The sequence below is a fragment of the Helicoverpa armigera genome, chromosome 9 (assembly GCF_030705265.1).
Source record: "Helicoverpa armigera isolate CAAS_96S chromosome 9, ASM3070526v1, whole genome shotgun sequence".
NCBI lineage: Eukaryota > Metazoa > Arthropoda > Insecta > Lepidoptera > Noctuidae > Helicoverpa > Helicoverpa armigera.
Genome location: NC_087128.1, coordinates 6,482,241 through 6,509,198, shown reverse-complemented (window position 1 = coordinate 6,509,198; position 26,958 = coordinate 6,482,241). Strand labels below are relative to the sequence as shown.

The window sequence follows — 26,958 nt, the reverse complement described above, 5'->3', positions numbered from 1 at the left end:
TCGATGGATGATACAGTTTCTTTCCAGAGTAAGGGATAGCCTAGACTATCAGTCATTGAAATCGCACAATTTAACTAAATCTACAAAGCACAATGCCAGGGTCGGAGCTCAGAGTTGGCCCAGGGGGAGGGAGCAGTTAATTTACAGTACATTTTAAATAGTGAGAGTCGTTTAATGTACTCCGAACTCTACGACCAAATATTTTAATCAAATCGGTCCCATGGCTCCCGAGAATAATCGGTTCAAATATTAATATCCTTCATAACCAGCCATTTTACAAGGTCCAAGCCATATGCTCAGTTTTGGAAGTAATTGAAACTAATTCTTTACTTTAAACATGAAAAAAATATTTTTATATTCGGTCTGAACATTTTGTATGAAAAAAGAGCATTTCGGTTTCCGAATCTGAATTCCTGATCCGGAAATCGAATGTGTGCGGCCGGGATTAAACATGAAAAAAATATTTTAATATTCGGAGGGGTCGCGACTTTATTAGTGTCTTGTCTTTGGTTATCAATGATAGTATCTATATCTGTGAATGAGTGACTTTCTGTATCAGCTGATTGATTTACCTATTTGAAAAGTTAGTAAGGTTTTAACTAAAAAAGCCTTGCAAAAACAAGACTTTATTTCACTATGTAATAACAAAGTTATTATGCGGGAATTCGGCAAATTTGGTCCTCTCATCGGTGCTGTAGATGAAGGAACTTCAAATGTCAAGTTTCTGGTATTTTTTTTAAAACAATGTTAACTATTTTTAACTTATGATGCGGCTGGTATTTGTATACTATTACATTATTTACAGGTGTTTGCAGCAAATACCTCAGAAGTCCTCACTTACCATCAAATATCATTGAAAAGATTTAGTCCCCAAGAAGGCTGGATAGAACAAGATGCTTTAGAAATACTAAACGCGGTATTAGAATGCATCGAGGTAATAAACTAAAATTATAGTTTTATCAATGTAACATCTATTTATTTCTGTTGAGAAACTGGTGAGCACTTGTAAGTACAATTAGTAACAAATTTGAAATTTGATTCATTCCATATATTAATTTTAGGTATCCAATTAGCTAGCTCAGTCCATTTATTTTTACAAAAGGATGCACATATTAAAAAAAACACCTCTGTAATAGGTAAAAAATGTCAATTGTATACATCATCATCTGCCTAGCCTTTTCGTTACTATGTTGAGATTGGCTTCCAGTCTAATCGAACGCAGCAGTTTTATTCAGAGCAACTGCCTATCTGACCTCTACAACTCAGTTACCCGGGCAACCCAATACCCCTTGGTAGGATGGGTTGTCAGAGTTACCCGCAATATTTTTTTTGCAATTTGGGTAAATAATATAAGATGAATATTAATGTTATTGATTGCATACAATAAACCACTACAAAATTATCAGAACTATGAAAGCGATAAATAACCAGTAGAACTATAGTCATAGCTGAAAATTACTATAATAATTAGGCATCATATGCTCCAGGACAGCGTCTGTAATTTATTTTTCAATTATGATGGACAAATAATATACGTTCATTTTTTGCAGCATTAACATGTTAAACAATGATTACTGTTTCAATATGAGCATGGTTGCATTTTACAGGTGACTATTGACAATCTGAGGAAGTTGGATATCAACCCGGGGGATGTTGTGGGGATTGGTATTACTAACCAAAGGGAAACTACAATAGTATGGAATTCTGTGACTGGACAACCCCTCTACAGTGCCATAGGTAACATTGCGTAAATTAAATAATTTGGTATTAAAAAAAATTATGATAAGCTCATACTTTTCTATGATTTCAGTGTGGTTGGATGTGAGAACCTCAAGCATCGTAGATGAACTGATTAAAGTCAAAGGTGCACAATGTGTTAATGCTGTCACACAGACTAGTGGGCTTCCTTTGTCTACATACTTCTCATCTGTTAAACTGAAATGGTTGTTAACAAATGTATCTGCAGTGAAGGATGCGGTCAAAGCTGGAGAATGTATGGCGGGCACTGTGGATTCCTGGTTGATTTGGGTAAATTTTATTATAGCATAAATTCCTTGTTATTTTCCATCATTGTTGTTACCAAAATATAGAATAAAACAATGATATAATATTTTATTAACCATAGTGAATAAAAAAAAAAACTAATTTCAGAACCTGACCGGTGGCAGCCATGGTGGATCTCATATAACAGATGTCACAAACGCTTCAAGAACACAACTAATGTCACTGAGAAGCCTGAAATGGGATAAAGGATTGTTACGTTTTTTCGACATACCATTAGAAATTCTGCCAAAGATTAAAAGTTCCGCTGAAATATATGGTTACATCTCAACTGGATCCCTGCTTGGTGTTCCTATTGCTGGGGTCAGTTTCTATTTTTCTTGAATACATAATAGTATGTTGAAGCTTATAGGAAGTTAATTTTTACTGTTTGTACTTAATTTTACATACGAAAGCACTCCTTTAGGTGCGATTGATCCAAGTAAAACAAAAATGTCTAACAATAAAATTCATGATTTCGCATTCGCAATTTCTGCAAAAAGTATTTCCAAAATTGCTCCAAAAAGTAAATTAGGCGAGATTGGTCCAATGTGAACTAAGTTCAAATTTTAGCATTTACCATAAAAGGAAGCGTTTGAACATCAACAACTACTTTGTGCCCCCTCATATCTACGTTTGAACATCAACAACTACTTTGTGCCCCCTCATATCTACGTTTGAACATCAACAACTACTTTGTGCCCTCTCATATCTACGTTTGAACATCAACAACTACTTTGTGCCCTCTCATATCTACCTTTGAACATCAACAACTACTTTGTGCCCTCTCATATCTACGTTTGAACATAAACAACTAGTTTGTGCCCTCTCATATCTACCTTTGAAGATCAACAACTACTTTGTGCCCCCTCATATCTACGTTTGAACATCAACAACTACTTTGTGCCCTCTCATATCTACGTTTGAACATCAACAACTACTTTGTGCCCTCTCATATCTACGTTTGAACATCAACAACTACTTTCTGCCCTCGCATATCTACGTCCTGCTCGTGACTTGAAAAAAATATAGCAAACGCGTGCTCTCAAATCTTCCAAACCATTTATTTCATGCTACTATTTAAACTTTTGACGATCATTTCTTCTGCATATGCATGTACATTTGTTTTAAATGTTGCATTCTCACTTCAGTGTTTAGGAGATCAACAAGCAGCTCTTGTTGGACAAGGGTGCATGAGATTTGGTCAAGTCAAATGTACTTTCGGTACTGGATGTTTTTTATTGTACAATACAGGTAATTTGTTATTCTTATTACGTTACTGTACATTCTTTTTCTGTCATTCCCTAATCCAAACATATTTTTTTTAGGAGATTCAATAATTCACTCACAACAAGGTCTCCTGACTACAGTAGCTTATAAACTGGGCCCAGATGCGCCGCCGGTCTATGCTTTAGAGGGATCTGTTGCCATTGCAGGTAAATTATATTAGCATAGCTTGCTTCTTTCCTACTAAAAAAAGACTCATTGATATTGTTGATATTATTTAGGTGACACATTACAGTGGCTGCGAGATGGTCTGGAGCTTATAAGTGACGTACAAGATACGGAGGCATTAGCTTCAGAGGTCAATGATGATGATGAAGGAAGCATTTGTTTTGTGCCAGCATTTAATGGGTTATACTCTCCATATTGGAGAAAAGACGCTAGAGGGTTGGTAAATCATGATATAAGCAAATTTGAAGGTTCATTTTAGTTAAATACTCATTTTTTAAAATCTATATCGACAGCATAATGTGTGGAATAAGTGCAAAGACACGTCGAGAGCACATAGTAAGAGCAGCTTTGGAATCAGTGTGCCATCAAACTCGAAGTGTGGCGACAGCCATGGCGGCTGATTGCGCACCGCTAGGCCGCTTGCTTGCCGACGGCGGAATGGCACAGAATTCCCTGCTGATGCAAATGCAAGCAGATATTCTCGGTATTCCAGTGGTATGTACCTGGGAGTTTCTTTTGTTATACAGTCCTATATTTTTGAAATAGAGACGACAACCTATACCAGGGGCCCGATTCTCCTAAGTTAATAATGTCAAAATCGAATAGAAATCGAATCGCAATAGCAGTTTTAACCATATCGGGCATTCTGCTACTAATAAAAGACCAATCGTATTCGATTGACATTTGATTGGTCTGCTATTTTGGTAATTTTGGTCTATACGGTAGTTTGCTGTACAATCATTTTCCAATCGTAAATCATTTGCAGACAAAATGATTCATTATTGAATGACAGAAAAGGATAAAAACGTTTATTTCAAAGAAAAAATAGCGGAATGCCACATACGTTTCAATCGTAATCGAGTCGGGATCAGTAGCCCAAGCACGAATATTTGCGAAAAGTTATTCGTATCGAAATCGAGTAACATTTGTATGGGAATTGTACAGCGCCCCTATCGGGCGTAAAAGGAAACAAAACATGGCAGCACGAACATTGTTTTGACGTACGGTAACGTAAACTCTCGAAGGCTGGCTATCGAGTATGGTCGAAACATTATTCACTTGAAAAAAGTCGGTGAGAAAAGTTTCGAGAAGTGTAAAAATAAAGTTTTAACCGTGTTTATGTTTTGTTTAGAGTTAGTTTTGTGAATAGAAGTGTTTTAAAATTATTGTTAAGTTATTGGAACAATTAGTAATAGCTTCAATATACTTTAAAATGCAAAGACCGCCACTGTATGAACGTAGTACCGCATATTATTTTTTAGCTTCAAATTTACTAGAAAATTATGGATATCAATCACGAGAAACAAGGTACCTAAGTAATTAAATCATATTTTATTTATTTGCGTAGATACCTATAGAATTAATGTGTTTGAAAAAAAAAATGTTATTTATATGTTTATTTTTAATCATTGTAGAGCAAAACTTAGGAATAGAATTAACCCACTGGACACAAATGAAACCGAATTTAAAAATATAGAATATAGAAATAGCATTGCACTTAAAATACTTCACACTAAAGTTTATGCCACTCAAACTTATTAAAACTGTTTACTCACGCTTCCATGAATTCAACCATCATTTCATATTGCGTGCGTCTGACTGGTTCTCATAATTATTTATTATATTGGAAGCACTTAATTATTTGTAGGAAAAAAAACCAGAAATACTTTTGTTGTGGACGTGTAGCAAAACATAAACAAATTTGGCGCCCTTACGCGCGTCGGATGTCAAGTGGGTGCGTTCGGTACCCGTCATTTTTAAAAAATAAAATCTCCGTAACTATGTTATATTGCTAAAGATAATGCCATTTTATAATGTCTAATAATTAACTTTGGGTCTCTTTTTTATATTACATTCAGTTTTTATCATAATTTAATAATAATAAAACGTTTAATCAAAGGTAAAAAAAATATTAACAACTAGAGTTAGTTTTCGAACGCACCATTCATTCAACAATCGTTCATTTTGCTCACTATGGCGCGTCCCTATTTACATTTGCATGACGTCACATTAGAATTCGAATCGAGTGTTCGATAGTGCTTCGAATGTGCTTCGTGCTGCCTACTATCGACAGACTCCGTTTTCGAATCGAGGCCTCGATACATTGTCGATACGAATACGTTAGATATTCGTGCTTGGCCTACAGTAGCCCAAGCACGAATATTTGCGAAAAGTTATTCGTATCGAAATCGAGTATCATTTGTATGAGAATTGTACAGCGCCCCTATCGGGCGTAAAAGGAAACAAAACATGGCAGCACGAACACTGTTTTGACGTACGGTAACGTAAACTCTCGAAGGCTGGCTATCGAGTATGGTCGAAACATTATTCACTTGAAAAAAGTCGGTGAGAAAAGTTTCGAGAAGTGTAAAAATAAAGTTTTAACCGTGTTTATGTTTTGTTTAGAGTTAGTTTTGTGAATAGAAGTGTTTTAAAATTATTGTTAAGTTATTGGAACAATTAGTAATAGCTTCAATATACTTTACTATTATTATATACTGGCCACGTAAAGAGAAGACCACCAGACTACGTGGGAAATTTGGCGCTGCAACTTTCTGTCCCCGGTCGAAGATCACGAGGCCGCCCTAAGACCAGATGGCGGGACGTGGTGTCAAAAGATATGAAGGAGTGCCAGGTGTCCGAGAACGATGTCGTAGATAGAGCGAAGTGGAGAAGAAAAATTAGGAAAGCTGACCCCACCACCATGTGGGATAAATAGCTAGAAAGAGAGAGAGATACTTTAAAATGCAAAGACCGCCACTGTATGAACGTAGTACCGCATATTATTTTTAGCTTCAAATTTACTAGAAAATTATGGATATCAATCACGAGAAACAAGGTACCTAAGTAATTAAATCATATTTTATTTATTTGCGTAGATACCTATAGAATTAATGTGTTTGAAAAAAAAATTGTTATTTATATGTTTATTTTTAATAATTGTAGAGCAAAACTTAGGAATAGAATTAACCCACTGGACACAAATGAAACCGAATTTAAAAATATAGAAATAGCATTGCACTTAAAATACTTCACACTAAAGTTTATGCCACTCAAACTTATTAAAACTGTTTACTCACGCTTCCATGAATTCAACCATCATTTCATATTGCGTGCGTCTGACTGGTTCTCATAATTATTTATTATATTGAAAGCACTTAATTATTTGTAGCAAAACAAAAACAGAAATACTTTTGTTGTGGACGTGTAGCAAAGCATAAACAAATTTGGCGCCCTTACGTGCGTCGGATGTCAAGTGGGTGCGTTCGGTACCCGTCATTTAAAAAAAATAAAATCTCCGTAACTATGTTATATTGCTAAAGATAATGCCATTTTATAATGTCTAATAATTAACTTTGGGTCTCTTTTTTATATTACATTCAGTTTTTATTATAATTTAATAATAATAAAACGTTTAATCAAAGGTAAAAAAAATATTAACAACTAGAGTTAGTTTTCGAACGCACCATTCATTCAACAATCGTTCATTTTGCTCACTATGGCGCGTCCCTATTTACATTTGCATGACGTCACATTAGAATTCGAATCGAGTGTTCGATAGTGCTTCGAATGTGCTTCGTGCTGCCTACTATCGACAGACTCCGTTTTCGAATCGAGGCCTCGATACATTGTCGATTCGAATACGTTAGATATTCGTGCTTGGCCTACGGATCTCAGTCGAATCGAGTCGAACGTCAATCGAATGTTGCTTAACTAAAATTAGGAGAATCGGGCCCCAGATCTGGCAATAATATAAGATAAAGAACGAAGTTACATTTGAGAGATCTGTATTTACCGCCTACGAGCACACCCAAATATTCCCTTAAAGGGAGAATATTCAGTAATATTATGCAGAACTGCACATTACGGTTACCATAAGGTATAACTTTCAGATTCGGCCGCTCATGATGGAAAGTACAGCTCTGGGAGCAGCAATAGTGGCGGGCCGAGCACTGCGAGTGTGGCCAACGTCTACTCCGAGTCCACCAGCCGATACTTTTATACCAGCGACTACTTCTGAAGGTAGAGTATACGAATATTTTAGACCCACGCACTTTGGAGTATTTTCTAGGACTTCAAATTATAGGTGTGCGTTCGCGCAGCGGAATGTTGTTGAATTTAAAGATTTTAATTATGCAGATAATTAGTGTAAGACGTCCTATAATTGTGTATGGTAAATAAAAATTTGTGTATGCAGCCATTGTGGAGAAATTCACCAAAAACAGATTCCGCTGGGCGAACGTTGGCGAACGTTGTCCTGGCGGAACTTTTTTTAATCCATAGACTTTAGAAGAAAAGAGATGTGTCCGAAAATTAGTGTATATTTGTGTATAATTGATTACGTATGAATGAAATCAGGGCATGCATAAACTTCGGAGAAATTCAAGTTTCCGCTACGCGAACGTTTAGCCATTAGCTAGTTTTCATATAAAGCGCTTACGTAGAGAGCTGTAGATTTTTACATACGTTGTTTTGAATTTGTTTATATTTGTTTAAAAAACAGATTTAGAAAAAGTTGTAGGGCTTAAAAGATAAAAATATAAACGTAAAATACACTTATTAGGTCTTAGTTCTTAAAGTATGCAGTTTGGGTTAGATTTTTTACACAAATCTTGTAAGTGTCTCCAACATGTTGCCAAGTATCAATGATGTTCCGTTAGTAATTAAAAAGTTATAGGATATTTTATCATGAATAGATCACTGTTTATAAAGCAGTCGAATATCACGACGTTCTAAAGGAATTGCATGGTAAAATGTATGCCAATAATTAGTTTAATCATTCAACTATTCACCTGCAAAATTTCATGTCATTAAATTCAGTAATTAAAGAAAGACAATTATAATACTGACGGAGCATCGAAAACCTATATAATCCGACCAAGTTCGGATAGCTACAAAAAAGCGGCCGTGCCATATGTCTAAGCAACGTTCTTAACTTGGAAGGTTAGTATTTATTAATATGGTACAGTTGCGTACACAAGCGTTAGGAAAAAATAAAACAATTGTATGTCTTGATTGATAAATATTTTTTTAATAATAATGCCACTATCTACGACAAAAATAAATCTTCAATTAACAAGTACTTCTCTATTTAAATATAAGTGTACAAAAATATTTTTATTATTATTACTTACATCAATTACTTAACTACGTGATTAAAAATAACGTTAATAAACGTTACGTATTTTAACTAAAATATCGTAGATAGTGGCGTTATTATTAAAAAATATTTTTCATTCAAGAAATGCAATTGTTTTATTTTTTCCTAACGCTTGTGTACCCAACTGTACCATATTAATAAATATACTAACCTTCCAAGTTAAGAACGTTGCTTAGACATATGGCACGGCCGCTTTTTTGTAGCTATCCGAACTTGGTCGGATTATGTAGGGTTTCGATGCTCCGTCAGTATTATAATTGTCTTTCTTTAATTACTGAATTTAATGACATGAAATTTTGCAGGTGAATAGTTGAATGATTAAACTAATTATTGGCATACATTTTACCATGCAATTCCTTTAGAACGTCGTGATATTCGACTGCTTTGTAACAGTGATCTGTTCATGGTAAAATGTCCTATAACTTTTAAATTACTAACGGAATATCATTGATACTTGGCAACATGTTGGAGACACTTACAAGGTTTGTGTAAACGTGAAAATCTAGACCCCAAACTGCATACTTTAAGAACTAAGACCTAATAAGTGTATTTTACGTTTATATTTTTATCTTTTAAACCCTACGACTTTTTCTAAATCTGTTTTTTAAACAAATATAAACAAATTCAAAACAACGTACGTAAAAATCTACAGCTCTCTATGTAAGCGCTTTATATGAAAACTAGTTAATGGCCAAACGTTCGCGTAGCGGAAACTTGAATTTCTCCGAAGTTTATGCATGCACTGATTTCATTCATACATAATCAATTATACACAAATACACACTAATTTTCGGACACATCTCTTTTCTTCTAAAGTCTATGGATTAAAAAAAGTTCCGCCAGGACAACGTTCGCCAACGTTCGCCCAGCGGAATCTGTTTTTGGTGAATTTCTCCACAATGGCTGCATACACAAATTTTTATTTACCATACACAATTATAGGACGTCTTACACTAATTATCTGCATAATTAAAATCTTTAAATTCAACAACATTCCGCTGCGCGAACGCACACAAATTATAGGCCCCAGGTCCCTTGCCTAATCCGGCACTGAATTGCCACTTGTATTTCTTGATTATCCATAAAAATATTGCTCATTTATAACATACAAAGAACAAAATATTAAATTGAAACAAATACAACATTACAGAACGCGACATCAGACGCGTCCGATGGGAAGAGGCTCTAAGCAAATGTTTAGCATGGACTTCAGATGGAAGCGAAGAGAAGGAAAAGTTATGCCCTGGTAATATTTTTTTAAATATTAGAGTGGATTCAGTATTTGACTTTTAAACAACTTATTATATTTGAAATTTATTGTAGGTAAAAATTAAATAAACGCTAACGAGTGCTTTAAAAAAATTATTGTTTATTTCAGATGAAACAGATCGTACAACAGCAGTGATACCCCCTGGTCTGTTCTTCATTGGCACAGCCCTTCTAGTGATAATAGCAGATAAATTAAAAGTTATCTAATCAAGGGAATTCAATTCCCAGCCATTACCAAGTCATTAGTAGAACAATTCTGTATACCTCCAAAGTTAGTTGTAAAGTATTAATTTATTATAGCTGAATTGTTAATTAATTGTTGTCACAATAATAAAAGCCGTTACTAAATATTTATGTTATTTTATTTTGAAATGCAAACTTAAGTATGAAATCACTTAAATTAAAAATAAGTATTTTTATTTATATATAAGTAATAGTAAAAAATACAATATCACTTCAGTAGTCTCAAGGTTACATGAAAATATTGCAATACAATCAAAAATACAAAATGACATCAGCCTTTGATAACTGCAATAGGTCGTAACTTCACAGTTTTCTTACTGATACCAGCTGCATGGCAAGTATTAACTACGTCTGTGACGTTCTTGTAGGATTCAGGAGACTCTTCCATAACCAACTTTGGTGATGCAACTCTAATAGAAATACCCAGTTCCTCTAACTTTGTGAGAACTTCTTTGTAATCTATGTTCCTCCTTGACTTTGCCCGGGATAAAGCTCGACCCTAGAAATTATAATATGACAATAAGTATGCACACTTAATTCGAGAATTAGTCATCAATCATAATAAATAAACAATTAGGTAATTATGTTATTGTAATGTTTATCTAATCATCAGGTTCCAGGGTTGATAAACATCTAATTTATCATGTTATTGACATTCTGATGTGAAAATAATCACTTTCTCAAAAAGACATGTTTTGTTTTACAAATCCAGATTTTTTAAGCAAAACAGCTTAAGGTATTGCAAAGAGTGATACAAATCAAAACCAGTTCTGTATCAATTCTAAATTAAAATAATCTTAATTTTTAAAAACTGAAAAGGAAACCTATTTTACTTACAGCTCCATGACAGGTAGATCCAAATGTTTCAGTCATGCCCTGGTGAGTGCCAGTCAATACATAGCTGCATGTGCCCATAGTTCCACCAATCAGGACTGGCTGACCAGTCAATTGGTAATCCACAGGTATGAGTGGGTGATGTGGAGGAAAAGCTCTTGTCGAACCCTGGAATTATTTTTAAAATATAATTTATATTGTGAAGCAATGGTCAGTGCATGACTAAAGATTATAAATAATCTAAATTACCTTTCTGTGTACTAATAAGGTCTTAACTTTCCCATCTACAACATGTTCTTCCATCTTTGCAATGTTATGGGATACATCATATATGACATGCATATCCAGGTCATCAGGTGCCATTTTAAATTGCTTGGCAAATGCTTGGCGGGTCAAGAATGTCATTGAACTTCTGTTGACCCACGCAAAGTTACCAGCTGCTGCCATTGCCTTGAGATAGTCTTGACCTTCAACAGAATTGATTCTAGCACAAGCCAACTGCCTGTCATTTGTCTCAATCTGATCTCTTTTCATAGCTTTCTCCATCTGAACAAGAGCATCAGTAGCTACTTGATGGCCAAACCCTCTACTTCCAGAATGAATCATTACACACACTTGCCCAAGTCGTTCAATACCCATTTTTCCAGCAGCATATTTATCATAGATTTCATCTACTACTTGAATCTCTGCATAATGGTTACCAGCACCCAAGGTACCCAGCTGTGGTAAACCTCTCTTTTTGGCACGCAGACTGACTTTGGAAGGATCAGCATTTAACATACGCCCATACTCTTCACAATGTTCCTTGTCTTCAGCCCAGACATAGCCCTCCCTAAGAGACCAGTCCATTCCCATTTCTAGAGCCTCTTCTAGGTCTCTAGCATTCATAGGAATTATTCCCTTAGACCCCACACCAACTGGTATGTGGTCAAATAAACTCTGTGCGAGTTGCTCCTAGTAAAGGAAATAAACATTATTATAAGGATTGGAATATCAGATAATCCATTTATTGAAGAAGGCTATTTATCATAATTTAAAATAAATTAGGGTAATAAAAGCTTGGTCAGTGGGTCATTCTAGTGGTGGATTTGCTTATAAAATTATCTAAAGACTACAATAATCCCCTAGTTTACCCTATTTGAATCCTCGTAAGTACCTTAATAGGCTGGACATCTTTCTCATGTAGATTGGTTCTTAGAAGACGGACTCCACAGTTAATATCAAAACCCACACCCCCGGGAGAGACAATTGACTGTGGATCAGCCATGTCAAAAGCTGCCATATTGCCTGAAACAATGAAGTTTATATGCATTACTCATTGTCTGACTTATCTACATATTGCATCATTTTTTGAAAGCTTGAAATTCTTGCATCATAAATAATAAAAACAATAAATTACAAAGAAATAAATAAAAAAGTTTCGGGTTCAGGCATAGCAAAAGGTGTGCAAAAGATTTAGGACCTTTACAACAAAAAATTAAATACTTATACATAAAACTATGGTAACATAGGCATATTTTTCACATTATGAATAGTTTACTATGTTCCTTTACAACAAAATTAAATTACATATTTTAATAGTTTTATTTATTTATTTCGCATACCTAGTTATCTTGCCATTACATTGTTAATTTTTACTGGGGAATAATAATGACTGATTTATTAATATAGTAGTGGGAGTACTGTAATGTCTGTAATGTATAATATATTTTATATTAATATTAATAGGATACAAATATGTAAAAAAAATACCTATAGCGAAACCATATCCAGAGTGTACATCCGGCAAACCAATAGACCGGCCCACGATACCCGGTAAAGCCGCAACATTCGCAATTTGCTTCACGCCCGGGAGAAAGCCTCCAGTCATTCCTGGTCTACAGGAATTCTTCAACTCGTCTAACATTAACTTTTCGAGTGTCGAATTTACGTAAAAAACCCCTTCCACGTTCATGTTGGGCTGAAAACCCTTTTTGATTCTCCAGCAATATGGATTGATCTTTTCAAGATACTTCAATTCTTCATTGTACTGACGCACAACCATTTTGAAGAAATTAGGAATACGAAGAAGCTCAACGAACAATAGGAGGACTCCTTATTTAATTCTTGTCAACCAAACTAATTGTTTTCCTTCACATGAAACCCAGCTTCAACTTCAGCAAGCACTTCTGACTTCAGCAGGCAGCAGAATTTCTATCAATTTGACACTTGGTTTGACACTTGACTGACAGCTGAGCAAATTGTCTATGCTTTGTAGACATCGATGTATGTACATACTACGTAGACTACGTCTACTACAAGAAGTCAATGTTTGTAGATCAGTGCTGAGTGTAGACTACCCAAGACTACCTGAGGATGGCCTGAGGTCTACAACAGTATCCGAGAACAACAAAAAAACAGTAAAATATTGTTTGTTTATCGGAGTTGATTACACTTAACCCTAAACTTAAAAAATGCATATTATTGCGCTTTAACATCCATACTCTCAACTCAAATTCAAACTATTTATTCGCTCATTAAGGTATTTACAGATGTTGATAATAATGCTGAAGTACAACTTAACGGCGTTGTTCAAGCGTTGCAAATGTTATTTTATGTCTTATAATATACGATCCAGCCATAACACTTTCTACTGGTTGTATGCTGCGCATTTGCGCATTATGATTATAGTATGTAGAAACAAACTATCCACATACGCGAGTGCAAACGTCGATGATGCATATTTAAACATATAGACGGACTATCTACAAAACTAATAAACGTCCATGGTCATAACTGGCAATAATTTACTGACAGTGACATAAAAATGTCAGTGGCATTCAGATGTTAATGTCAATGTAGAATATTTCCGCAGATTCTTTCATCTTTCGGTTTCATAATCAACTTTTAACCTTAGTGTGTAAAATAATTACCTGGATTGTTTTTACACTAAAGGAAAAAGGAATCCTTTGTACGATGGCTGGATTAATTAAGCTTCGTCACATGCCTTTAATGCAGAGATGCGTTTGGAACCATTTGAACGTTGTAAGCCGTAACATTTCTACTTCGAAAAAGAACAGCGATGCTGCTGCTGTTGCTTCTAACCCCAAGGAAGACAAGAACTGGGTGAGCTATGGGTTTGATTATAATAGCAAAGAGGAAGATACCAATATGCACCACGCATCATTCTTTTTTTCTGTAACACTGTGTTTAGTCTTCGGTGGATTTGCCTGGGCTTATGCCCCCGATACACATCTAAGAGACTGGGCTCAGAGAGAAGCATTTTTGGAACTGCGACGCCGTGAACAAGCAGGTCTTCCTCCAATCGATCCTAACTACATCGATCCAAAGTTAATTAATCTTCCCAAAGATGAGGAAATCTGCAATCTTGAAACTATTATTTAATTTGTGCGTACAGCAATTATTATTTCAATATTATTGTAGATTGGTTCAGTAAAGTTTTTAGACCATGTGATTATCTTTTATTCCACAAAAATTGCCACAACCATTTGTTGCACTTTCTGTGTGTAGTTTTTTTAACTACAGTACTTACATTATTATAAAGATGGTCACTTTTACTTGGGATAAGTATGTATTCAGAGATGAACCTAGATAATTGTAAATATATGAATTTTGTTTAAATAATACATTAACTAAAAACTGAACTATGTATTTTATTTTCCTTTTTACTGTTTTTTTTTAACTTAGTTCTGAACTCTATCTTTTTTTTTTTTTTTTGTCTGTTTGATCACTGCAATCTGTCACACTCTAGAACATTGGGCAGTTGGTTGGTCGGGGTCTATAATGACATGCTCGGAATGTACATACGTACGTACCTACTTTACATTATTGTGATTTAAGAGGGCTATCACAAATTTTCGCGAATTTAAACGTTTTATACGAGTTTTGATGCTTTGGATATAGTCACAATAAAAAAACAAAAATAAGATTCAGAAAGTTTGATCATTTATCTTGAAAGTGTATTAAATAAATATTTTAATTTGTCCACGTACATCAGTAAAATCTTCGTCTCTGCAAAGGATGTTTCATAAAATGTTGCTTTTGGGTATCTTTTGATGCTTCGGTACTCCGAGGATATAGCAATTTAACCATTTATAAAAATGTTCAAGATACAACTATATCTTGTACTTGGAAGTGCTTAAATCAATTTATTACAATTCATACAGTATTACACCAAAAATAATTCTATAAAACTGAGAGTTACTGACAATTTTCCGTACGAAACTATATTTTTTATCTATGAAAGTATAATCCAAATTCAAATAAAAAACATTTAATAATTAAGGTGGTATTGTTATAAAGCTTGAAAAAAAAATTGGTCTATTTAAAAGTAAAACAATATTTTAAAATAATTTTTGTTTGCAATGCAAAAATCAATATAAATCTTGTGACGCGCGGCGTTCAACTTTAGTCAGCGCCAGGCGCTTACCGAGGAGGGACGTATCGCTCGCTGTTGGGCCGCGTAAACTCGCCGGAGTTCGAAAAATATAGCGCAACCTACGCATCTAACACGTTTTGATACTAGTGAGTTTTATTTTATTTATTAGTTATAATGATCTGATTGAAATGTAATATACATAAGTATTAGGCCATGATATTCTAATTCGAAAATGTTATAGATTGGGTTCTCTTTTTTTGATGTTGGTTATAAAGAAATATGTACGTAAATATCATCGTCGTTAGTTTCGCTGTTGCATAATAATGTAATTGGACTTCTTTGATTCTTGCAGGATAATGAAAGCATATTTAATTCAGACTATCAGACTCAATTGAATACCAGTACAAATAAATAATATGGTAAGTATTTTTTATCACCCGCAAAAGGTATACGTGACATATTTGTTTTAATAAACTATCTACATTCCTAGTTTTCATTGTTGCAGGAAAATGAAGATACAATACATGGAAGACGAATTATAGATTTTAGTTTTTTTATAAATCAATTACTTATAATTGATAAACATGGTGAAAAGTTTGGTTGTCGATTAAATAATTTAAAAATTGTAAACGATTACTTGTTTATTGTAACTCAATCGAGCTATTCTAGGTTATAAAATTCATCGGTAAAAATAATACTTCATAAACTATAAAAACAATAAATTATTTCGGAATAAAGTGGCAAAGTCTCAAGTTTGTTTGTGCCGCGTGGCGGTCCGCAGGTGTGCGTTGCGTATTTCACTAGACGCACACATGCGCAAGTGCTGCCGGCTATCGTCTAATTTACCTACAACTGAGCAATTCGATTTTGTAATAGCGCTCTTAAGTATGTCCTGTGGCATTTTTCGTTTTAGTCTACGAGTTGCATGGGTTTCCTTCATCAAGACTTTCGCCAGACGATTTGGGTGGTGTGTAATTCTTTCTTTGTAGGTTTTTGTATGTCGTAGGATTTCTTGTTTGACAGTGTGTACTTGCAGGTCGTGATGCAACTGTTCGTTTGTCACGTACCAGGGAGCATTGGTTACCATTCGCAGCATTTTGTTTTGAAACCTCTGCACTATTTCAATGTTGGAGTGAGAGGCTGTCCCCCACAGTTGGATACCATAGGTCCAGATTGGTTTTAGTATTGCCTTATACAATAGCAGTTTATTGCACATTGATAGTTGTGACCGGCGGCCAATTAACCAATAGTATTTTCGAATTTGCAATCCTAATTGTTTCCGTTTAGTAAATATATGTTTTTGCCACGTTAGCCGCTTGTCCAGGTGTATGCCTAAGTATCTCACATGGTCTGCTCGGGGGATCTCGAGGTTGTTGAGCTTTACTGGTGGACATGTACCTTTTTTCAAGGTGAAATTCTACAGAAAGGATTAAACAATATCTCAAACTGGCTCAAGAAATGGCGCATCAAAGCAAATGAAACCAAGTCCATAAATGTTACTTTCACCTTGAAAGTTCTGAACTCGTGCACATAATTATGATACTGGTGGAAACATGTTAAAAAACAGCCAAAGCTAGATCAGAGATATTTTCTTCTGGTACTTAGTTTCCTACACAGCAAATAACAATGAATAAACTGTGTGGTTCAAAATTATTTATTTAACTAGATAAGGCACACCAATAGCAATGCCTAACATAAACAATTAAATATCCTTGCCATTAAATGGGCACTAAGCTTTTGTAAGTAGTTCTAAGATCTTGTATGGTGATTATCCATATGTATAACTACTTTATGGTAAAATCCATGGTTGTTTTTTTTTTCTTGAGGTAAATAAAAATAGCAAACTGAATGAATGCTTTATTTTCATAATAAAATGCATTAATTGATCTAGACACCATAATAATTAATTTAAAATCCCATTTGATTAGTTTTGTGCACTTGCAAGGTTTTACTCTCTATTAAAGCTGCCCAAGATTTTGTTCCAGTAACAAAGAAATTGGGTCACCCATGATTACAATAAATATCAACTCTCCACCTCATTATAAAGCATGTTATTGTGCCTAAAGATCAATGCAGTTGTTCTACACATAGTGTTGCAAAAAAACCGTTTTTTTTCTAATGCGAAAAAAAACCTGATAAAAAACTGTTTTATTTCTGGGCCTTATTTTTTTCAAGAGTATAATAACTCTAAAATTGTTAGGCCGTTTACCGTTAAAGATTAATACTTAAGATTACATAATAGAGTCTTAGGTTTATTCTTGAATCTACGGTACTTTTCTGATAAAACAGTACCAAAATTTCATAAAAATATTGGCAACATTCATTGATATTAACTCAACGAAAGGAAAATTTTGAAAATTGAACTAAAACGTAGGCTAGAAAAAAAAAACAAATTTAGAAAAAAAACAACGATGCAAAGTTTTTTTTCATGTTTTTTTTCAATAAAGTGAAAAAGAACAAATCGTTTTTTTTTTCATTTTACATCACTATCTACACACATGTCTAATGTGGTGGTTTCATAGTGTATCTACAAGTACCTAGTACCTATGCTAATAATTGTGAGTATCCCGATTACAGGCCCGGCGCCGTGGCGCGTTGTACACTGAGTAGGGATGAGGATAAAACTTATTTATCCATTATTTTTTCAATATGATATTGAAAAGATTTTAATTCTAGTTAACTAAATACATACATATCTACATTGCATACTATCGCAAATGAACAATTTTTCCACCAGTCACAGCTGCATAAACACTGTCTCCATTGGCAGCAATAGAATTAACACAACCACCAAGATTTATTTCCCCACAGGGTTCCAATTTGTCACCAGCTATCTTCCAACGGCGTACGAAGCCGTCCCAACCTGCAGTCCACACGTAGTCGCCGCTAGTCGACAAACTTGTAACAATCATGTCACTGACCTGTGGAAAAGAAACTGTGAGACACCGACTATGTTTAATCATTATGGGTAAATCAGCCCAGGTTCAACAACGCATATTATGTAGGTAAGTATTTTAATGTAGCGTTATATTTAAAACCAATCGCAAGGCACGTTAATTTTCAGGGCCCGAGATCCCGACCGACTGTGCGTTCCTCCTTCAATACTGACCTTTATTTCATGGAGCAGTTTGAAACTGGTGTCAATTGAGCAATCATGTAATTTTAAGCTATTTCCATCGCGAGACATGAATACGAGTCGATTTCCCGATATCCGCAAAGGAGCTCGACCTTCCATTGTGTGCCTTGTAGTGAAACGGGTCTTGGATTCCTCTGAAATAATGGGAAATATATTATTGTGGTAGAATTTATTTCTCATTGATACTCCCACATATACGCTTCATAACTTTAAACAAAGCTATTTTTACGTACAAGGGCAGCAAACAAGTGTTTGGTAAACAAAACAAACTGATTATGTGTTAGTGAAACTAAAAAATATATAACATCCAACGCCTGCGCTGTTTACGCCGCAACAACATCACAGCAACAAGCTATTGCTGTTATCATTGCAAGACAGTTTTATACCCGATCTATGTTACTGTAAATCGTACTTGTTTAGTTACGCAGGTCCACGGACCTATGTACTGAATCACTTGTATACTTAACAATACCCATTAGGCATTCTTTTTAGTTCCTTACTTACACTAAGATTATTCCTCTACCTCGCGCACACTATTTATCTACAGTCTCCACCAGGTGGCGGTAAATAAGTATCTAGATTTTAGGTAAGTACATAGGTACCTAACTAAAATAATTATTTTTTTTTTTTGAGAAAATCAGATGTTAGATTGTAATACCTGGCTTTATTTCTGTGGCAGTGACGTAGAGGTCCCGAACTGTAAACAGGAACGGCGGAGAGAACGACAAGTCCTTAACCTCTTCCAAAACATTGTATTTAGCTTTCAACGCATTATTTTCATACACTGCAATCTGTAATGAGTAGTTGGTAATAAATGAAAATTGCATCAAAAACATACTTAGTAGGTAGGTATATAGGTAGGTACTCTGCATGGGTCTCTTTGTCTGTAGATTCTTACTTAAGTAAGTATTATTAAGGCAAATAATTTACTCACGTTGCCATCTTCATCACCAGCATAAAGTTGTTTGTCAAATACATGAAGAGAGCCCACGTCAGCACCTGTAGTTGGTAGTTCAGCGATTTTGTCCCCGGTAATCGACCAAACTTTAATGGGTCCGTCATTGGACGAGGAGTACAAGGTGGCTCCATCAGTAGCTAATGCAAATGGCTGTACTGCATGTGCAGCCCAGGACTCCTTTGCCACCAGTTTCTCATCAAATGCCTTAAAAATATATATTTATAAGATTAAACTTCATTTATTACAAGTCCTTATGCTCATCGATTGTTATAAGTTAATATTTATGGAAACAAATAAAAAACAATATATAGGGGTAGCTATAGGTGTTATACTTACTTTAATGGAACCATCTTCAGTGCCAACAAACAACTTGTTGCCCCAGGTCAACACACACGGTTCTGATTCTACTATAATTTCAGCTTCTATTTTTAATGACATTGTTTTACTTATGAAAATATTGTTGTTTAGGTCTAGTTTCCTTATAGTTTAGTTATTAAATGCGTCCAGCCTCCTTCCAATATCTGTGAATACTGTAACCTACGGCTAATGCCGACAACACGAAAGTTATTTGAGCCCAAAATAAACTAACGCGGCGTCCAATGATCTATACGAACTTTTGTACAGAAATAAAAATAACGATTCTAGACGAATCTAGTGATGCCAGTAGCGGGAAGTATTTTATATGTTTGTTATGAATTTAAAATAAAACTTGGACTCAGTTAGTTTTGTAAATATCTACATTTTGTAAACCTTAAAGAAATCCTGAATCCAGAACTTATTTTTTGCCGTGGCTATAAGAATCCTCCTTTTGTGGGAATGTATGGGATACAATTCATGCTTACCACGTAACCGGATGTTTTTGGAATTTTGGCTATGTTGCAACTAAAATAAAAAGATTGGTAGATAGGCTATACGTAGGTATTCGGTATATGAGATGAATCGTAGCGGTCAATCGCACATTTTTTGGCAACAAAAATTATGCCCGTTGCTTTAGAACAGTTCATTGGTATGTAAGTACTTACATACTTTTAAATTCTGAAGGTGTCGAATTATGAGGGTTTGGAAAGTTAAGCTGCATTGTTTTAAAACCTTTGTTTTTTATGAACACCACAGAGGCCCTCATATTGTGCATGCATGCAACAACACTTGCATAGGTAGAATATTTTTTTAATTTGTAAATATTTTTTGCAATATTACGAGTTCAGTAGTAGTAATGCAACAGTATACAAATATTTGTTGTAATAAGATGAATACAAAGAATCATCTTAACACTCAAAATCATTTAAGGCTTTTTGTTGGCGAGTAAATATTTTGTATATGACAGTAGAAAGCAGAACTCTATATGATACCAATTCTGGTAGTAATAAAACCACACTTAGGTACGAGTAACTCATATTAATGTGGCTATAGCCACTGCTCAGTAACTATATGCCGAGGAACCACGTAATATTACGGGAACCACATTGTGATATCATTGTTACGCAACACCATGGGCCATTAAAACAATGAAAAGGATGACTAACCGCCCCCAGTCTACTCTATACTTACTTATGTACTTTGACCAAGCTAAAATGCAACTCTTCAGATGACATGACATGTTACAGTAAATACTCTGCATTGTATAGACACAATCCTATTTTACGGAAGCGTCCATTGACCACAGTTGTACCACCCGAGAAAGTGAAAATGTTAAATTGCTGACATATAATAGAGCCGTGAGACGTTTCTTACTATTGTGTATATTGAAGAGACCTAGTGATGTTCACATTACATCATAATCTACCCACATTAATGTGTCTCTACTTGCACAAATGTGTAATAGGGTTGTGGTCACATTAAATGGAACAGTGCGAAGTGTCACAATCGATATGTAACGTTAAAATGATCTAAATGAAATATACAATAATTTAGACAAGTATCTACGTAATAAGTAGGTAGGTAGGTAGGTATAGGTGATGCTTAGAATATTTTGCCAGAAACTGCAGCTACACAGTTGATAACAGTGCATCCGTGTCCTTTTGAAACTTTTCATGTCACTCACTTGGTTTCAAACTACATATACTAATATAACAAAGTGAAATATTTTTTGTTGTTTGTACCCTGAAGGCTCCAAACTAAGGAACCGAATTGAAAAATTCTCAGTAAGTCACTCCCTAATTCCATCCTTCGTGAGACAGGTATTATTTACCTACGCAACGTTTAAATAACTCCTGATTTCCTACATGGAATTTTATTGTAGCATAGAACGTTCTAGATTTATGTAGTCAACTGTCAAACTGCAAGCTTCTAAGTACAACCTACGCAATCTGAATCTCTCATCCGTCATCTGCAATGACGTTGGATCACAAATGTGCATTCCCTACGCATATATGAAAGCTTCCAAGCAAAAATAACTCTTTCATTTTTATTATTAGGGCTCTGTATCTCAGCATATTATATAAAAGGTACCTACATTACACCTACGTGCAAGAACTAAATAAGCTTAGGTATATAGCTAATTCTTTAAAATATCACCCTACCTGACCTTCAATATTTTCTAAGCAAACTAAAAGTTGCGTAATTAAATGTGGAAAAAGTCGACCTTACACTGTTAAGCAACTTCGTATAGTAAATAACTTACTATTTTCAATATAATTCACAGGTTTTCGCTTTTAGCGCGTCACTAATCAGGGTCCCTGTTGGACACTAGTTAACACCTTTCGCAACTGACTTCGTGGACATTTTCATGTGAAGTAATAATATAATCACTTCTGAAAACATTAGAAATCTTTTCTTATATTATTGTTTTGTGCTTAAACAAACAAGTAATAAGGTAAAGGGATATTAAGTATATGGAAATCTTTTCTTATATTATTGTTTTGTGAGTAGGTAAAGTAATAAGGTAAAGGGATTAAGCCTATGTCAACTTTTAAATATCAAATCGATAGGGAATAACTCTATACTTATATGTTATGTAGATATTTAATGTACACACTATACATATATATACTTATATAGGTATGGTTCTAATTAAATAAATGTAACGTTTTCTCAGCTACAAGATAGGTACGTAATATTTCCTCAAGTTCAAGGGATGTGGCATCATATATTTTATTAGTTTTACTGTATTTTTGTAGCAAAAAGATTATTTTACTCTAATGTAGGTCCTTGAAGGAACTAAAACCGTTATTTTTCAGATTTTCAACGACCTAATGGGAGGTACACCTTATTATTATTTTCCGATCACACACATGCTACATTAAGAATAAAACCATCAGTTAATTATTATAAAACATTTTAATCATATAAAAATAATATATTTACAAACATTCACATCAATTTGATGTAATAATACGAGTTGCAGTACGGTTTGGCGCAACGCCAGATTGCTGCCATCACAGATCTCGGCCGACTTCTCTAGAATTTTGAGGTTCTATACGTTTTTCTTTGATTATAGAACGAAGGCACTAATGCAAAAATATTCTAGTTAATTAATCTATAAATAATAATGCCTTGTTTACACGCTGGTCGTCATTCGGTCATAGAAAGCGGCATCTTCGCCTCAGATTTAAACGGAAAAACACAAAATGTTGCGAAAATGCCGTTTGCTATAAGAAAATTTATAGATACATATTATTATATTTGACGTCAAAACTCATCTCACAGAAGCTAATGAGCAAGCCGTTCCAGAGTCTACCACACCATCTCCATTGCGGAGATTATAGCGGGTAGACCTTCATAGTTTATAGCTTTGGTATTCCTAGTAGGTACATATATTTAATCAATAAAAACTTTAGTTAAACAGGTTACCGAAATAACATGGTTACTAAGATAGAGGGTGTGAACGAGCCGGTCGAGCACTACAAATGGGCAGCTGGTTTATAATCGTCCAAAGAGGTCGCCTTAAGGAGCACCGTATTCTGACGATGGAGCTGAAGCGGGAGGGCCGTACTCGGGCTTGGGAGATTCCGGATAACCTTCCTGTTTCTGAAAAACAAAAAATATATTTAATTGCATATCGTATTTTTTTTTACAAATCTGAATTATGATATGATTAGATAATACACAACACTACGTCTTCCATTAAGAAAGATTAACATTGATTGTTGCATGCAAAAATATGTGCGATTACCAAACGGATGGTAATGCATAAAAGTGCACTTAGGTATGTCAGAAGAATTGATTGCACTGAAGGTTAAAAGTTTTCACAGTTCAAAGTTGATCGCCAAGTGAGAGGACTGTTCGCCAAAAATTACGCAACGCAAGGTAAAGTTATTAAATCTTGTAGAAAAAGACGGGGGTGTATGCTGTCGTATGTTGGTAAATTAGATCCTATCTATGAAGAAAGGCCTTCAGATTTTTGAATGAATAAAATCGTAACTTTCAATATAGGCCTAGGTAAGTATTTAATATTCTTCATCAGCGTAGCATTATATTCAAAACAAAAGATAATGTAGTTCACTAGCCATTGGAACTGGAACCCTTAGAATAATATCGGTGGAACTAATCAATTTCACACTCAAATCGATTTTGCGCGTGATGATAATTGGATAAATATATTATTATAGTCTATAATAGTAGGCTAGGAGTTGACTTTAGTTTAAAATTGGCCTACATAAAAACAAGTAGGTAAATGTATTAACTACATGTTACGTGTTTAGAGCCTTTACGTGTTACCACGTAATAATGCTACGCACATACTTTCGTTTGTGGCTCCATTTTGATCTTCGAATGACCCGCCAATTATAAAGCTATTTGTATGAAATATGCGCTATTACAACTTATTTGTATTACGTAAACGAAATAGCCCAGAAAACAATGGTTTCAAACATTCATAGATCACGAAAGTAGATACACTTACAAATCGATGACTCTGCGGTTAGGTATATTTTTAAACTTGAATGGAAACCATTTACTCCTTGAGATCTAAGCTGTCAAATAGAAACGCTCTCATTGTTTTTCTGGCCGTGATATATTTACTATGGCATTAAAACGTTACAGACCCTATATATTAAACAATTGCGTCCGCGCATGGGTACCTGTATACGATGCAATGTAGGTTTCTAATGGAAAAATAAACATAGCGTAGCTACCAATAATAATTATGAAGCCTAGATATTTATGAATCTAGTTCTAATATGATGCAACCTTAAGTGACATTTCTAGAAGAGGGTTATCTACCGGGCGATAATGATACAAAAAATCTAGCTACCTCACTTATTGCGAGAGACATTGCGTTACATAGAAAATACGGGTTGTGGGAGTCGAGGCATCCTCGGTTGCGTTAATGTAATGATGATAGCAGGTGTGCTGGACTGACAGCGAGCACGCTAGGTCTTGCAGATAATGCCATATAACACTTCCTAGATTGCTGTAGGAAATGTTTACGCGCACTTTCACGAGGCAAGCGGACGCATCCTCCGTCACCACGCCATGACATACGACTACTTTATGAACATGAATTAATCGTCTAAAGTCAAGATCCATGAAATGAATTAAGCACTTATGTGTTCTCTTTTTCTGTAAACTTATTACTTAATGTTTATTTTATTACAGAATAACAGATTAAGTAACGATAATGTTTACGGCTTGATTATACTCGTACAACCTTACCTACTACTATTATGAATATGTAGTGCGTAGAATATATCTAAGTGTTTTTTCTTAAGATTGAAATGGTTTCTTAAGATGATAATTTTGTTCCTCAAAAGTACATAGCAGTAGTACCAATTTTATGTATATTCTTCTAATACGGGTTGATATAAGGGATCTCTAGAATTCTCATTTGTATATTGATTCTCTATTATTTGTAAGATTTTTACTGTTCTCTATCATTACTTCAATAGAAATAGTCGAAAACAATCGTGGCTCTGATCTAATCTGGGGTTAACTGGGGTATAGGGCCATACACTAATGAATCTCGAGCACTGCGTTTTAGAGCGGCGGCTCATAAAATTAAACTGTGTTAAAATCTTACCTGTGTCTTGTATCTGATGAAGTAAACCTCTGGTTTTGAGGGCTGCGTAGGCGCCGGTGTCGGGATGACAATGTCGGGCTGCTCCTCGGGTTTCTTCACCAACACGTAGACGAGAGTCTTCTCCTCATTCTGAGGCTGCACAGGAATGACAGGCGCAGTAGGGGTGGGTGGAGTCGGCGCCTTGATGAACACTATCTTGTAATGTTTCTGAGGAGGTGGCACCCAGATTGGTTTGCGGGGTTGAGGAATGTCGTTGTCTGGAGGTGGGACGTGCACGTAAACATGCTTATGTACTATGGGCTGTTGGGGCGGTCCGTACTGTGGCGCGGGAGCACCATACGATGATGAGGGAGCACCGTAAGACGATGAGGGAGCACTATAGGACTGGGAGGGGGCGCCATACGACGTCGGAGGCTCTGGCCTCGCGACCGCGCAGGCGACCACCACCGCCACCACTAGAGATCGTAGTACCTGCACACACAAATTATGCACCTATTAGATTCAATTTGTACTTACTTCAATATCATCAGTATTCAGGTTAGGGTCAAAATCCACACTTTATCACTATTTTTGTCCCGAAGACATCGATATGTTATCAGGAACACACTTTGCCAATATCACCAGGTCACAATATTGATCAGATATGATCCTCACAGCGGTACACCTACCGTTTTGTCACACATCCTGGGTATGCGATTAGACGCAGCTAGATAGTGTAATGTCCAGTGCCCAGGCGCCACCTGTGTTTATAAGAGTTGTGCGCTCCATATCCGGGGGAGGGGGCACTTTCGATGGTTCACATACCTTTCGCAATAAGATGGTGCTCACGCGCCGCCCTCCTACTGACGCCACACCAAGTGACGTGCTCGAGGGCACATTCTGCCGTAAATCCTTTTTCTCGTACAAATTGCTGTTAATATTTTTATATTCCTTGCAGATTTCTTGAATACATAACATAATTACAGTATAACATAGGTAAGTAATGTTTTACTTCAACCATGAACATAATCGTACCTAAGCACCAATAAGTGTTGCAGCTGTTTTTGCATGCCTAAGTTAAGGTTAAATGTACAAGGATCTCAAAATGAAAATTTTAATATCTGTCAGGTATTTTTTTATTGAACCTATATATTTTTCGCAAATTAAGAATTATTCTATTATTTTCTTATAAGTACTAAGAGAAATTAGTACCTATCTACCTATTGTTTTTTTTTTCTAATTCTGATTTACCTACCGACAATTGTTTTAAAGTAGGTAGGTTCTGAAATAAAATTCTCAGCTCGATTAAAAGATCACACAAAATATAATTAAGTAGGTGAAGAATCTGTTTGTCCAGACTCGGAATCGAGACCCGGATTTAATCGTCAATAGCATTACCCTTAACTACATAAAATATCTGATGTAGTAAGACTTTGTGTACCTACCTCCTCTGAGGAAATGACAAAGATTATAACTTCAATATACGAACTCTAGCAAATGCATGCCTATCATGGAGCTATTTCCCTTTTCCTTTGCGTATTAGCCATCG

At 35.2% G+C, this 26,958-nt stretch overlaps 5 protein-coding genes across 7 annotated transcripts; 2 read left to right on the top strand and 3 right to left on the bottom strand.

Moving 5' to 3' along the window:
- The first annotated feature begins 513 nt into the window (after positions 1–513).
- LOC110369918 (glycerol kinase 3) lies at positions 514–10,275 on the top strand. 3 transcript variants are annotated; one of them, XM_021325556.3, is made up of 12 exons: positions 515–727; positions 806–934; positions 1,608–1,737; positions 1,811–2,028; positions 2,152–2,364; positions 3,192–3,294; positions 3,369–3,476; positions 3,549–3,711; positions 3,789–3,990; positions 7,389–7,518; positions 9,807–9,902; positions 10,035–10,275. In XM_021325556.3, exons 1-12 carry the CDS (start codon positions 656–658, stop codon positions 10,130–10,132), a joined length of 1,662 nt encoding a protein of 553 aa, XP_021181231.3. In that variant the 5' UTR covers positions 515–655; the 3' UTR covers positions 10,133–10,275. The 3 variants fall into 3 exon arrangements, with proteins under 3 accessions (XP_063892246.1, XP_063892247.1, XP_021181231.3); XM_064036176.1 differs by lacking the exons at positions 9,807–9,902; positions 10,035–10,275 and adding an exon at positions 9,680–9,725 and having other exon boundaries at positions 514–727; positions 7,389–7,582; XM_064036177.1 differs by lacking the exons at positions 9,807–9,902; positions 10,035–10,275 and having other exon boundaries at positions 514–727; positions 7,376–7,507.
- On the bottom strand, positions 10,270–13,204 carry LOC110369919 (RNA-splicing ligase RtcB homolog). The gene is made up of 5 exons (XM_021325558.3): positions 12,755–13,204; positions 12,159–12,289; positions 11,252–11,956; positions 11,006–11,170; positions 10,270–10,667 (listed from the first exon to the last, which is right to left on the bottom strand). The coding sequence occupies exons 1-5, from the start codon at positions 13,044–13,046 to the stop codon at positions 10,440–10,442; spliced, it is 1,521 nt and encodes a 506-aa protein (XP_021181233.1). The 5' UTR covers positions 13,047–13,204; the 3' UTR covers positions 10,270–10,439.
- Positions 13,205–13,800: 596 nt separating this feature from the next.
- On the top strand, positions 13,801–14,646 carry LOC110369962 (NADH dehydrogenase [ubiquinone] 1 beta subcomplex subunit 11, mitochondrial). Its single transcript, XM_021325627.3, has one exon. It carries the CDS (start codon positions 13,958–13,960, stop codon positions 14,384–14,386), a length of 429 nt encoding a protein of 142 aa, XP_021181302.1. The 5' UTR covers positions 13,801–13,957; the 3' UTR covers positions 14,387–14,646.
- A 2,578-nt stretch (positions 14,647–17,224) lies between these two features.
- On the bottom strand, positions 17,225–20,027 carry LOC110369961 (uncharacterized). The gene is made up of 5 exons (XM_021325626.3): positions 19,811–20,027; positions 19,451–19,678; positions 19,175–19,307; positions 18,490–18,650; positions 17,225–18,301 (listed from the first exon to the last, which is right to left on the bottom strand). Exons 1-5 carry the CDS (start codon positions 19,910–19,912, stop codon positions 18,089–18,091), a joined length of 837 nt encoding a protein of 278 aa, XP_021181301.3. The 5' UTR covers positions 19,913–20,027; the 3' UTR covers positions 17,225–18,088.
- A 2,704-nt stretch (positions 20,028–22,731) lies between these two features.
- On the bottom strand, positions 22,732–26,190 carry LOC110370016 (uncharacterized). The gene is made up of 3 exons (XM_021325704.3): positions 26,099–26,190; positions 25,431–25,901; positions 22,732–23,440 (listed from the first exon to the last, which is right to left on the bottom strand). Exons 1-3 carry the CDS (start codon positions 26,111–26,113, stop codon positions 23,357–23,359), a joined length of 570 nt encoding a protein of 189 aa, XP_021181379.1. The 5' UTR covers positions 26,114–26,190; the 3' UTR covers positions 22,732–23,356.
- Positions 26,191–26,958: the final 768 nt, after the last annotated feature.